This window comes from Myotis nattereri, assembly GCF_964212035.1.
Source record: "Myotis nattereri genome assembly, chromosome: 1".
In the NCBI taxonomy this organism is placed as follows: domain Eukaryota; kingdom Metazoa; phylum Chordata; class Mammalia; order Chiroptera; family Vespertilionidae; genus Myotis; species Myotis nattereri.
Genome location: NC_138075.1, coordinates 85,192,899 through 85,208,145, shown reverse-complemented (window position 1 = coordinate 85,208,145; position 15,247 = coordinate 85,192,899). Strand labels below are relative to the sequence as shown.

The window sequence follows — 15,247 nt, the reverse complement described above, 5'->3', positions numbered from 1 at the left end:
GGGGGGGGTGGGGGTGGGGGGTGGGGAAGGGTCCCCTCAGCCCGGCCTGTGCCCTCTCGCAGTCCAGGAGCCCTCAGGGGATGTTCGGCTGCTGGCCGTCAGACATCCTTAGCGCTGCCGCAGAGGTGGGAGAGGCTCCCGCCACCATCGCTGTGCTTGCCAGCCATGAGCCCAGCTTCTGGCTGAGCAGTGCTCCCCCTGTGGGAGCACACTGACAACCAGGGGGCAGCTCCTCTTTAAGTGTCTGCCCTGTGGTAGTCAGTGTGCATTACAGCAACAGGTCGTTTTGCCGTTAGGTCTATTTGCATATTAGCCTTTTATTATATAGAATTTTACTCTTCGTTTCAATTTGCTTCTATTCTCTGCATTTATCTTACTGCCTGTTTCTGTAAGAAAAAAAAATCTATAAAAATATTTCGGGCTCACCTATTCACAAATTATGTACTATATTCTGTTTCTTGCTATTCTAGGTCACTTTAAACCTAAAGTGAAAAATTCTCATTACCAAAATTAATCTTTGGTTTTCTCAATGACTTAAAAAAATATGTTTATCTGTAAAATAAATTTAAAATACATAACCACTAACCTTTGTTTGAATATTTGAAGGGTAACTGACATACAATACACAGAATTTGGTAAATTTTAACATATGTATGAATTCATGAATACAATCCAGATAGAGCACATATCATTCATTACCCAGAACAGTTTCCTTATTGTAATGCATCCCTTTTTACCCTCAACACTCCTCTTCCTGTCCCTAGATAAGCACTGATCTACTTACTTTCTGTTACTATAGATTAGCTTCGTTTTTACAAATTTATGTAAACTGAATCAAAGATTATATACTCTTTTTTTAAATTAAATTTTTGGGGTGACATTGGTTAATACAATTATGTATACAGTTCTATAATATATCATCTGTATATTGCATTGTGTGCTTACCACTCAAAGTCAAGTCTTAGGCACAGTCACCGAGAGTAAACAAATGCACACAGCTGGGGTGCTGCTTAGTGCATCTGAGAACATTGACTGCAGGTGTTAAAACTGCCACAGAAAGTCATGCCATGAGACAACAGAACCAATAACTGCAAGTGATGTGGTGTAATCACTCACAGAACACCGTTTACCAGCAGTGACTCTTGGATTTAAATATGTAGACTATAGTTCAGATATGTAATATTTATGTTGCCGAAATTACTACAGTGTTTTTTCCAACATATGGTCTATTTGCTAAAATTTGTTAAAAATAATAGTGAATTAGTAACAAAACAAAACAAAAAACAAAAAATAACTTAATTGATTTATAAGCAAATCTTGGTTAAAAGCTTTTTAAAAATAACAGGGTATTAATTCTCACATATGACATATGGACTGGAAATTTTGTCCATTAAATCCAAGCTCTGTTAAATCAAGGTCCGCAAAATCAAGGGTTTACTGTGTACTCTTCCCTTTTTAAAAAAATGTGACTCCTTTCACTCTATTTTGAGATGCACCCATGTTGTTGCATTTATCAATAGCACTTTCCTTTTTATCGCTGACTAGTATTCCATTGACTAGATATACCATGATTTGTTTATCCAATTTACTAGTATCTGATGACATTTGGGTTGTTTCCAGTTTTGGGGTATTATAAAAAACACAGCTATGAACATTTGTGCACACTGAACATATGCTTTCATTTATATTGAGTAAATGCCTTGGAGTGAAATGGCTGGAACATATTATAGGTTTGTATTTAACAGTTTAAGAAACTGACAAATTATTTTCCAAAGTGGTTGTAACATTTTACATTTTACCAGCAATTTATGAGTTTCAGTTCCTCTGTATCTTTGCCAAAGGTTGACATGATCAATCCTTTTAATTTTAGACACTTCAATAGATGTGTTCTGGTATCTCACTGTGGTTTTAGTTTGCATTTTAATTTTTTTTTCTTCTTTTTTTTTTTGCCCGGCCCACATTTTACATTTTATTGCACGTTTTCCGTAATCACTGAGTCCTGCTGGGCTGTGCCCAAAGCTCCAGAGGCAGGACCTGGAAGGTGAGGCTGAGCAGCAAGCCATTCCCGCGGAAGGGCTGCCCCAGGGACCCCGTGAGGGTGACCTCGTGGCCATGGTTGGGAGAACCCGTCGAGGACTAAACCCCACACCCAGCGCCCACTTACGTGGCCCTCATGACTCCCCACCGCTTCCCGGATGCTGCCCCCAAACAGGGTGCATTTTTCTAATGACGATTGATGTGGAAACTTATTTGCTATCTGTATTTTTTTAAAGTCAAGTCTCTGTTCAAATACTTTGGCCATTTTTTAAACTGAATTGTTTATTTCTTATTATTAGGTTTTGAGAAGTCTTATTTCTTTAAAGTAACCTTTATGAATCTACTAAACTAGGTCTTACTAAATGACAATGCTTCATCTTCACAAAAACAGATGTCAGAGAAGTGAAAGCAAAGAGCTAGAGAAAAGTAATTTCACACTTTTTTTGGAGATGTGTAAGTAGTCTCCAGAAATTCAGTGTGTGAGAAGTTGAAGGGTATTCTACTTATTTAAGAGCTATCTTTGGTCATACTTAAAGTAAGAAATACGTATTCAAATTCCAGTAATGATTAGCCTTATTTGGGATGAGAAGAGGTAGAAGATAGTGGTAGCTTGTCCATGGGGACTTCCTGTTACAGAACGTATTTTCCCCCTGCCTTGAAGAAAAGATAACTAGGTCATAAGAATATTCACTTGGACCCTAACTGGTTTGGCTCAGTGGATAGAGTGTTGGTCTGCGGACTGAAAGGTCCCAGGTTCGATTCCGGTCAAGGGCATGTACCTTGGTTGCGGGCACATCCCCAGTAGGGGGTGTGCAGGAGGCAGCTGATTGATGTTTCTCTCTCATCGATGTTTCTAACTCTCTATATCCCTCTCCCTTCCTCTCTGTAAAAATTCAATAAAATATATTTTTAAAAAAAGAGTATTTACTTGGCATGTATATTGGAGAAGAGATCATTTTAAATAGATCAATCAAAATCCAGCCAGAGAAATGTTCTAACTTCTAGTACAGTAAAATTCCTTCCCTACTGTGATCAGGAGAGTGGTTAGCAGTTAATCAAAGCCAGTTAATATAAAGAATGATTAAAAAAGATGTGTTGTATATATACATTTTAAACATTGCCTTTTAACTTAAGATCTAAAATGTACAATTGTATGTTAATCTACTGACATTTTTTCTTTCTTGCATAAAGTACACCTATAAGGCATCACCTATGATTTCCAGTTTGTTTCTTTCAAATGGACCAAAAAAATTTGTAGACATTTGCAAAGCAATTTTAGTACTTTTGAAATTTTCCAATCGTTTAGGGTTTTTTTTTTACCCCACTACTAATTTAAACAATAATTAGATCACCACTTCATTGAGTCTTTCTAAGATGTGAACTTAAGTTTTACACACATAATACTCTTTTCCTATTCATAAAATGATAGGTTGGAATTAAATACAAATAGCTATTTTTGGTAAGCTAAAAATTCCACTTGTACAACATACTAGCTGTCAGTTGTCAACATGTCAATATTGTGGCCAGTTAACACTATGTTTTACAGAGAGAATGAAGGGTATCAATTAATTTGGTGTGGAGACCAATTAAGAGAATTTCTAAAAATTAACCCCTGGAGAAGGGGTTGTGGTTAAAAGCTAGCACTGCTAGCAGGGGCTAGGCCATGCTCAGAGTGAAGACCTAGGGCTATACATGTTTGCTTAATCAGATGACGTCTTTAGACCTCGTAACTTTCTCCACAGGAAGTAGTAAAACAAAAATGATGATTCAGCACCAATGAAGACTCAATCCACAACAATTTACTAACAGTTTGTTCTTTATTGGCTACAAGAGGATGAAGCATTCTGATGCCACAGCTCTTTCTCTCAAAGGGGAGCATTAGGTGAAAGAGCTCATAATGCCACTTCTCTCTCTCATATACTATGATTTACAAGTAGGTATCTTTTCCTATTCTTAGGTGTCAGATGCTAAAGAGTACTTAATTCAATTTAACCATAAAAAAAATTTAAATCTGGCCTAGCTGGTTTGGCTCAGTGGATAGAGCGTTGGCCTGTGGATTGAAGGGTCTGGGGTTTGATTCCAGTCAAAGGCACATGCCTGGGTTGTGGGCTTGATCCCCAGTAGGGGGTGCAGGAGGCAGCCGATCAATGATTCTCTCTCATCACTGATGTTTCTCTCTCTCTCCCACTCTCCCTTCCTGACATCAATAAAAATACATTTTAAAAAAATCTGTCTGCAAATTATTTAAGTAGTCCCAGAAGCCATTCCTTAACAACCAGAAGGGGGGGAAATCATATTTGTAGAAGAAATAAAAGAACTACTAAAGGAAAGGTTTAAAAGTTACGAATTACAGAGCTTCTGGTCAAGATAACAGAGTAGGTAAACGTGATACATAAATATTCCCACAACCACGTCAGAATTACAACTAAACTAAGGAACAACCATCATTGAGAACCTCATGAAATGTAGCTAAACAGAAGTCCTATAGCTAAGGGTTTACAGAAGAAGCACATTGAGACTGGTAGGAGGGGTAGAGATGGCGAATAGGCTGGCCCCATACCCACATTTGGTGATTAAAAATCAGAGGGATATCTTTGGTACAGAGATCCCCCCTGAGGGTCAAAGTGTCCCAGTCCCTTCCTAGCTCCCTCCTCCCCAGCTCAGGGTTCCACAGGAAGAGAAGTCCCTATAACTTCCGGCTCTAAAAACCAACAGGGATTAAGGCTGAGGGAGACTGAGGGCTGCTGGAGTCCCAGGCATTCTTCGTAAACGGCCAGCACACGGACTTACTAGAACTCACTTGCTCTGACCTCCAGTGTCGGGACAGCAGTTTGAAAGGCACCAGGGACATACCGGAAGGAACCAAATTGTCTGGCTTTGGGGTGAGTGCTGGCAAAGGCCATTCTTCCTTTGCTGAGCCCTCTTCCTACAGAGCAGGCAGGTTGAGTTTCCATCAACCTGGCTAATTCTGTTCCTCCTACCCTGGTGATAACCTGAGACCCTGCCCCACTTTCACTGGCTTTTCCATACAAACGGCCTATCTTGGTTTATGCTGTGAACTTTCCTAAAATCTCCCATGGACCTCAGGTAAACAGATCTAGGCAGTCTTTTTCCACTTTATAGAAATTTTACATATAAAAACGGGAAAATACCAGCAGAACCACTTAGACTGAACATTTATATTTCTATTCCTGTAGGTACATGAAAACAGCAATTATCAATATGAAGATGTGGAACAAAGAAAAAATTAGGTTGTCAGCTTAATAGAAATTTGCAGATTTAAATTCCATGCTGCACAATGCTCATTATCTATCTATATTAGCTCCTTTCTAACCCTCTGTGACTTTTTAAATAATTAAAAAAAGAAAACAAATGTAAGTTCCTTTTCTATAAATCCAAGATACTATCAACATCTTTGACAGGCAGCTGGCATATCCAGCTTTTTTACATTGCTTTTCAAATGTTTATTAAATGGGAAGTAGGGGTCACATCCTAGCACATGGTCAAACTGTCACTAGAATTCAGTTCCATATCCAGAGAATGAATACCTGTACAATACTGGAACTAAGTCAAGCCAATATCAGGTAATCATGAATGAAGTAATGAGAAAAAACTGTAACAACATATATAAGATCCAATTTATTTGTTTCAAAATCACAGAACAATAGGAAATAGTAAGAAGCTTAAATGCTAATAGATTCATCTAAAACTAAAAAGTTGAGGACCAAATTACATAATGAAATGATGATATTAATAGCTATTTTAGATATTACTACAATAAAACGAAATGTCTAAATCTGTATTACTGATGGTGAGATACAGCTCTACTGTTAACAGAATAATATGTGTAAAAATTATATCGTGGGGGGATAAAAGTTAAATTTACCTTTATATGTTCTAAAACAGCAGTAGCAACATTTGTGTGGAGATCAATAAGTCTTTTTTTTTCAAGGAGTTCTGGCAAAGAGCTACAAGTATCAAAAAATTGAAAATTAACCATTATATTTTCTAAGAAAATGACATAGACCTTAATAAAACCCACACCTGGCTATGCTCTTTGAGGAAACTTAAGTAAAACAGTAACAAAATGACAAATTAAACTATCAACTGGATGTAATCTCTAGGCTTGATCACATAGAGTATTTACTACTCTAATGCAAATGAAGTGCTTCTTAGTTTAAAATAATCTGCCTCCAAAATATCATTACTCCACTGTTCACTTTCTGGTTCCAATATCTGGAGGCTTAGAATAAAATCAGATTAATGGAAATATGATTGTACTTATAGTTCTAAAACATTTTTCCTCTCTCCTTAATAGCATTTAAAGTATCTAAAAGAAATTGCTTAACCTTTAGTTAATAAATAGTAGCAATGATAAATTTAATAACAACTTGCATTACTTTATCATCAATATTATCTTCTTTGTAAAATTATCCACATTATACAATACTCCAACTAGTGAAAGAAGCAAATGATCTGTTATATAAAAGAGAGAACTTAGATTGAACATGTTAAAAATACTATTTAGTTCTTTAAACTTAAAGTATATGTTATTACCTAATATATCCTATTATTAAAAATATTAACAAAATTTTTACCACCTAAGTAAATCTTATCAACAAAAAGACTTCAAAGAGGATATATTTCTTACTTACCTAACAGCTGATGTTAGCTTAGCAGTATTATCAGAAAGCATACTTATGGCTCCTTCATCTTCCCCTTCTAGTCCCTGGGAAGGAAAAAAGTCCTAGTAACTACTCACACATCCCAAAACCCAAGCATAAAAATCAATATATTTTTAAGGTCACTGGTAAACAGTAAGATTTAGGACACCAAAAATAATAATTCTTCTCCTTTAAGGAATAAACATATGTCTTTTTACAATTAGAGAAAAGTTCTAGCCACCAACAGCCCAATAAATGGTTGATGACTACAAAAAGGATCAGCTGGCATTTCAGATAAAGAATATGACCCAGAAACTTTTCACAGGTCACAGAGTAATAAATAGTAGAGCTAAAATCTAAAGTTAGATCAAAGTAGCACTAAAACATGTATTTCTAAAATAAAGCTGCATTTTATATATATACTAGAGGCCCAGTGCACAAAATTCATGGGGGGAGAGGGGGATAGGGTGTTCTCAGCCCAGCCTGCACCCTCTCCAATCTGGGACCCCTCAAGTGACATCCCTCTCACAATCCAGGACTGCTGGCTCCCAACTGCTTGCCTGCCTACCTGCCTGATTGCCCCTAACCGCTTCTGCCTGCCAGCCTGATCACCCCCTAACCACTCCCCTGCCAGCCTGATCGATGCCTAACTGCTCCCCTGCTGGTCAGATTGCTCCTAACTGCCCTCCCCTGCTGGCCTGGTTACACCCAACTGCCCTCCCCTGCAGACCTGGTCCCCCCCAACTGTCCTCCCTTGCAGGCCTGGGTCCCCCCAACTGCCCTCCCCTGCAGGCCTGGTTCTCCCCAACTGCCCTCCCCTGCAGGCTTGGTTCCCCCCAAATGCCCTCCCCTGCAGGCCTGATCACCCCCAACTGCCCTCCCTTTCAGGCCTGGTCCCTCCCAACTCCCTCCCCTGTTGGCCACCTTGTGGGGGCCATTTTTGATCACATGGGGGTGGCCATCTTGTGTGTTGGGGGGGATGGTCAATTTGCATATTACTCTTTTATTAGACAGGATTCAAATAATAAATTAGTATTATTTTTAAAAAAATATTTGCTCTAGCCGTAGCCGGTTTGGCTCGGTGGATAGAGTGTCAGCCTGGGAAATGAAAGGTCCCAGGTTCGATTCTGGTCAAGGGCACCTGCCCGGGTTGTGGGCTCCATCTCCAGTAGGGGACTTGCAGGAGGCAGCCAATCCATAATTCTCTCTCATCATGGATGCTTTTCTCTCTCTCTCCCTCTTCCTTTCTCTCTGAAATAAATAAAAATATATTAAAAAAAATATTTGCTCTACTCAGTATTTAGATTTCACTATGAAAAACATCCTATCTAATAATAGACAAACATGGTAATTAACCATACCTCTGCTACGCTTCCCATTGGCTAATCAGGGTGATATGCAAATTAACTGCCAACCAAGATGGCGACCGGCGGCCAGCAGCCGGCAGCCACGCAGCTGAAGCAAACATGAGGCTTGGTTGCCCCGGCGATGGAGGAAGCTAAGGTTCCCCGCCTGCCGCAGCCCAGCTCTGAGCTCCGGATGCAACAATGTTGCAATTATAGAAGCAAAACAAACCCCAGATACCTGCTTTCAGCAGGCTGGTCTCAGAGCAGAAGCCGCAACAAAGTTTCAATTACAGAAGGTAAATAAATCCCAGAATTAAAAAAAAAGAAAAAAGAAAAAAAGGAGAGACTGGGAGCTTCAGTTGCAGGGTTGGCCTGCCTGAAAAGAGCCCATAGGCCCTCATCCAGGCTGGCCAGGCACCCCAGTGGGGACCCCAACCATGAAGGGGGTGCAGGGAGCCTGAAAACAGCCCTCAGCCCTTCATCCAGGCTGGCCAGGCACCCCAGTGGGGATCCCCACCCTGAAGGGTGTGCGGGCAGCCTGAAAACAGCCCTCAGCCCCTAATCCAGGCTGGCCAGGCACCCCAGTGGGGACCCCCACCCTGAAGGGGTTGCAGGCAGCCTGAAAACAGCCATCAGCCCCTCACCCAGGCTGGCCAGGCACCCAAGCAGGACCCCCACCCTGATCTGGGACACCATTCAGGGCAAACCAGCTGGCCCCCACCCGTGCACCAGGCCTCTATCCTATATAGTAAAAGGGTAATATGCAAACTGACCCTAACAGCAGAAAGACTGGGAATGACTGGTCACTATGACACACACTTACCACCAGGGGGCAGACGCTCAATGCAGGAGCTGCCCTCTGGTGGTCAGTGTGCTCCCACATGGGGGAGCTCTGCTCAGCCACAAGCCAGGCTGTTGGCTGCCAGCACAGCGGTGGTGGTGGGAGCCTCTCCTGGCTCCTCAGCAGCACTAAGGATGTCCAACTGCAGCTTAGGTCTGCTCCCTGCTGGCAAGTGGACATCCCCCGAGGGCTGCCAGAGGGATGTCTGATTGCCATCTTAGGCCCAATCCCCCTGGGAGCAGGCCTAAGCCAGCAGGTGGTCATCCCCCGAGGGGTTCCAGACTGAGAGAGGGCACAGGCCAGGCTGAGGGACACCCCCCCACCACCCAGTGCACAAAGTTTTGTGCACCGGGCCTCTAGTCTTTTATATAAACTGATGTATTTTTTTTTCTTTTTTAATTAAAGCAATGAAATGGTCTTGAATTTTTAGAAGAAAAAGTTAACTTCTTTCTCCCTCCAGATGCCCTTCTGCTTCCCTATAATTCTAAAAAAGTAAACAGAATCTTACCATAATGCTTTTTAGTCGTTTAACTTCATCTTCCTGTGCTCTGTAAGATTCTAGTTCTTGTTGAACTGATTCTGCAACTTCTGGGAATGGACTGAAACAGTATTGGACAGAAGGGGTTAATAACCAAATTTATTGAGAACTCAAGACAACTCCAAAAAAATCCAAACAATTCAACTAGAAAGTGAGCAGAGGACCTGAATAGACACTTCTCCAAAAAGGACATACAATTGGCCAACAGACATGAAAAGATGCTCAATGTCACTAATTATCGGAGAAAAGCAAGGATGTATCACCTCATACCAGTCAAAAGGCTATCTCATGCACTCTTGGTGGGACTGCAAATTGGTGAAGCCACTATATAGTATGGAGATTCCTTAAAAAATTAAAGCTTTTCTTTTTTTTTAGAGAGAGAGGGGGGGAGACAGAAACATCAATGTTGGGTCGGCTGGCTCCTGTATGCCCCCTACTGGGGATTGAGCCCACACCCAGGCATGTGTACTGACCAGGAATCAAACAGACTACCTCCGGCGACCTCTTGGTGCCATGGTACGATGCTCAACCAACTGAGCCACACCAGCTGGGCCCTCAAAAAATTAAAAATGGAATTGCCTTATGACCTAGCAATTCCAATTCTAGGCATATATCTGAAGAAATCCAAAAGACTAATTTGAAAGAATATATGCAACCCTGTGTTCACTACAGCATTATTTACAATAGCCAAGATATGTATGCAATCTGTAAGTAACCGTCAATACATGAGTGGATGAAAAAAAACCTGTGTACATACAATGGAATATTACTTGGCAATAAAATAGAATAAAATTTTACCATTTGTCACAGCATAGATGGACCTAGAGGAGGGGTCCTCAAACTTTTTAAACAGGGGGCTAGTTCACTGACCCTTGGACCGTTGGAGGGTTGGACTATAGTTTAAAGAAAAAACTATGAACAAATTCCTATGCACACTGCACATATCTTATTTTGAAGTAAAAAAAACAAAACGGGAACAAATACAATATTTGTATTTGCATGTGGCCCGCGGGCCGTAGTTTGAGGACCCCTGACCTACAGGGTATTATGCTAAGTGAAATGTGCCAAACAGAGAAAGACAAAATACCACACGATTTCACTTATATGTGGAATCTAGAGAACAAAATAAATAAATGAAATAGACCTGAAGATACAGGGAATAAATGATGGATTCCAGAGGGGAGGAGAATTGGGGGCCGGGTGAAAAAAGGTGAAAGGGTTAAGAAGTACTAATTGGTAGTCACAGGGATTAAGTAAAGCATAGGGAACATAGTCAACAATATTATAATAACTATCTATAGTGTCAGGTGGGTATTTGAAATATCAGGGGATCTCTTTGTAAAGTATATTACTGTCTAATTGCTATGCTGTATACCTGAAACTAATATAAAATAATGTTGAATGCGAACTGTAATTAAAAAAAAAAAAAGTTACATGCAGATTTAAAATCACTGTGGGGATGTGGGGGTGGTGAAAGGTTGGTGCTCCTTACTACCCTGCACTGTTCCAGGGTAAACTGTATGCTACAAATACTATTTCTTTAAAATGCATATCGTAATATTTATAGATCTAAATATAAATTAAAATTTTATTTCTATTCTCTTCATTAGACATATTACATTTTCTCTTCCCCCAAATATTATTAGAAAGAAAAGTAAAATATCTAAGTGACTGAAAAACAAAGAGAAATCATGGTATATCAAACATCAATTAAATGCTACATCCCAAATTAACTTGTTAATGTCAAAGGGTTAACTACAAAGGAGGTATTTAAAAAGTATTACATGTCAGTAACTGTGGAAAAAATATTTTAATTCTGTAAGCTTAATATCCTAGAACACTACTGGTAAAAACAGAATGCAGGCCAGTTTTGTTTGTTTAACACCTGGTATCTTCTTTCAGGTGACTTGGCAGTAATCTCCACAGGCTTCAATACAACTGATTCGTAATCACTGAACGGTTCTGGTAGCAAGTGGCACTTAGTACTAATCTTGAATAATTCTAGAGGAACATATGACCATAAAATGGTTCCTAACATGAGTATTTTTCATCCATGCCTAGGGGAGGCTAGAAGCCTTTTCTCTTTTAAAAAGAAAAGGTTATGTGTCATCAGTAATGAAACTAAAATCTCCCCCCCTTTTCTAGGCCTGGACATTTGATAACACTTCATTAATCATCAGTATATTTCATCCAATGGAGACTGACAGAAATGACAGGAGTTCTGAAAGCATTTGAGGAACACAATCCAGTTTTATATGACAAAAGCAGGCACAACCCCAACTCCAGCAGTCTATGTTGGCAAAAAATAGCACTGAGCATGTAAAATGTGCTGGGTGAACTAGACGACCCTTAAAATCTCTAGCAGCTTCAGGTCTCAGGCCAACAGACAATAACAGCTTACATTTACTGAGCGCTTACTGTATGCAAACACTTTGCTGATAGTTTGTCTCTGTTTTCTCATTTAATCCTGACCAGTCTTGGTAAGGTACACACTATTAACAATTGAGACCAGGGACTTTGGATCTGCCAGAACTGGGTTTTATCCCTGGTTTCACCAATGAAGACTGGATGACTCTGGGCAAGTTACTTTAATTATCTCAATCTTCATCACAACCTTCTGAAATAGAACAATAGGTAGAATTATCATCCCTACATTTTACTGATGGGGAAACTGAAACTCAGACAGATTTAAGTCAGCTGTTTCACTTCATGCTGTCTCCCCATGTCCTTTGTGCCCACCTTACTCTTTAGTACAATATTTAGAGAGAGTTATTCACAGCTATTCCTACTTGCAAACAAAAATTTAAAGTTCTTACTATTCATTTGATCTTCTGAATTGATTTTAAACATAAGGTCTAAAGAAAATACTTAAAATTTTCATATTTGAGTGAAGAGATTTTTTTTCTTAAGCCTTTTCTCTATTAGGAAATATAAATTTTAACGTTAACTTTAAAATATCCTATATCCTCTATAAATAATGTACATGTAACTTCTTATACTTCACCATTCTGGAAGCAAATGTACACTATGAAATTCTAAAGAGGAGAGAATTATTTAAAATAAAGTAAATCTTAACAGTATTCAAATTTGCCATAGTCAGAAAGAGGAAGATAGTGGCTTTCTCTGTACAGAGAAAGTAAAATTCTTTGCTATAATATAGATTTTCCAGTGTTAAAAACTTAAAACATACCAAAGCCCCCCAACATTTTGAAATTTTATATCCTACTTCTCTTTCAACATAAAAGAGGCCAAAAAGAAGAGCCATATCAAGGATATAGATAGATATAGATACAGTAACACAAAGTATTCAAAATAATATAATATTTCTTAACTGTTTCTCTCAGAGGAATAATTTTTGTTTAGAATGTTTCTCTAGCTATAATGACCACTTGCTAAGTTTTATAACAGTTAGTGAGCCTACAATGTAGTCTAAACTTCCAAACGACAGAACAACATCTAAGATCTGTGTATCTGCCTACAAATAAATCACAAGACAAATTGTTTTGATTTTTTTACCTATTGTTTCTAATGTACTTTAAATAAATCTGGTTTTCAGGCTCAGGCATTCTTTCCACAGATATATAAAACTGGGTTTGCATGAAGGCAAATGGGACAAAAAAAGGAAAATCAGACCTAAATGGTTTCCCTATCACAAAAACCCATTTTAATGAAAGGCAGAAATGGTCTTATTGAAGGTCAGTGGGGATGGCAACAAAATTTAGAAAAACTATCTGTAAAATCTACAAGATCATATGGTATGAGCTTCTTGAATGGGGAATTGGCTACTACAAAATAACAAAAAACAACTAAGGAGTCAGGAAGAAATCGGGCAATGAAGACACATATCTATGGACTATTATATATAGCTCCTATTCATTGTGTAGATGAACTATGACCTTTTGGATTGTTTTTTAAATAATATAAATTAAGTTAGATGACATCTTCATTTCTTTTTAATGGGAAAATCTCTTATTTAATTATGTTTTTCTTACTTACCTTCCTTTATGTTTCTGCCAAAATTTGTCAACTGGAGTTAAATCATAAGACTTCTTGTTTTTTCTCTTTGGTCTAGCACCAGCTGGAGTATTTTCCAATCCTGAAGATTCTTCCAAATTAACTCTGTTTAAGTGAAAATCCTAAGAAAAAGTAATCTTGTATTAAATAATAGTTTTCTGAATTTAAGAACCATAACATTTCCTACAACAAGGAAAATAACAGATTCTTGATGCCTTTTCTAATATTTGCAAGGACAAAACATAGGATCTGAAATTTAGAAGACCTCTTTTCAATGTATTTTTACACACAAATGTACTTTTGTGTATATATGAAGCAGTAGTTATATAGGATTAGAATTTCAAATATATGTAAAAACCATGTTAAGATTCTTGTGTATAATAGAAAAATATTTTTTTCATATGCCAGCATAGACATATTCTTTTAATTTTACTTTTAACAATGAGATTGCATCATATTTTTGCCATACCTTTCTCATTTAATAATATATTTTAGAACTCTTTCTCTATTTGTATATGCACAGCTACCTCATTTTTATCATGTCAACATAGTAGTCCAATATTCAGCTCTACCTATTTATTTGACCAGACCTCTTGATGCTTAGTTGTTTCCAATACAGTCTTAAATATGATTTTTAAACTCATAGTCTAACATTAAGATTTGTTACTTGATGATGGATTGCACCTTTAAAAAATTCCAACAGAAGCTACAATAACTGTACTCCCATTCAAATAAGTTCTAAGAGCTAGTCAGAAAAGTTGTTAAAGTTTTCTGCCTAGAATTAATTTTACTCCTATGACGCTTGAATATTTTTTTTTGCCCTTTCTCAAAAAAAAAACCAACAAAAAAACATACAAAATAAATAAATAAATAAAAGTAATTTTTTTTTTCTATTCTTGCATTTGACCTGTGGGTTCCTTCATGTAACAGCAGTATTTTATGGTTCAACTCTACTCTGAATAGCTAGCTAGAGATAAAACATTGCTATCAATAAATGAGTAAATAATGATGAGCAAGAAAGAAATTACATGGATAAATTATCTAGCATGATACAATCATCTTAGTTCTAAGATACAAGTTTTAACTAATGATTTAACTTCCAGGTCTTAGCAAATTCAATGTACTGGATACAATTTAATCTCCTCTTGATAAAACAAAATCATCAGTACTGAGTCAAGAGCCTTAGACCATACCCTGTAACTTTCTCAAATAAATCTTTTACAATAGCTTATTTCCTTGCCATTTTCCTTATGACAAAACTCCCATCCAAAAAAAAAAAAAAAGAAAGCAAAGGGTGTCTAAATGTCACAGTGGCATAAATAATAAGAGTATTGTGTTATATTTCAATGTATTAATATTATGTCTTTCCTACAGATTCCTCATATTATCAAAGGATAAACATAATCACTAACCTTATTTAATTAATCTTATTTTCCCATCCACATATCTTAGCCTCACTTTGTACAACAAATCACCCATATAGAAAGTACAATAAATAAACACTAACAGCTAACTCTGAGAACCCTTTTAAAAATTAATAAAACAAAATATTGAAGAGAAACATTTTTAAATAGTTCAGCTTTATTAACTACAATTTCTAGTGAAGGACTATTTCTATGGTGATGACAGAGCACATTCAAAATAAAAGCAACTTATTAGCAAAATTACTGCTCTACAAATAGGACAGCATATTTTTACTAAAGTTTTGGTGAAATACTTAAAGAAAACACAAATGATAAAGATATAAAAGATGTTAAGAGTTTTGAGAAATAACATAATAATGGCAAGAATTTTTCCATTGTTTGCA

General features: G+C 37.8%; 1 protein-coding gene across 3 annotated transcripts in view; it reads right to left on the bottom strand.

Annotated features, from left to right (window-relative positions):
• Window positions 1-15,247, bottom strand: part of SCFD1 (sec1 family domain containing 1) — a 119,707-nt gene that overhangs the window by 66,900 nt on the left and 37,560 nt on the right. For all 3 annotated transcript variants that reach the window (XR_013995921.1, XM_081089683.1, XM_081089684.1), the window contains 4 exons: window positions 13,423-13,562; window positions 9,397-9,487; window positions 6,693-6,766; window positions 5,924-6,005 (listed from right to left, as the gene is read on the bottom strand). Coding sequence is in view for 2 of the 3 variants with exons in the window: in XM_081089683.1 (XP_080945809.1) it covers window positions 5,924-6,005; window positions 6,693-6,766; window positions 9,397-9,487; window positions 13,423-13,562 (387 nt within the window). In the remaining variant the exon portion in view is untranslated. The remainder of the gene's footprint in view (window positions 1-5,923; window positions 6,006-6,692; window positions 6,767-9,396; window positions 9,488-13,422; window positions 13,563-15,247) is intronic.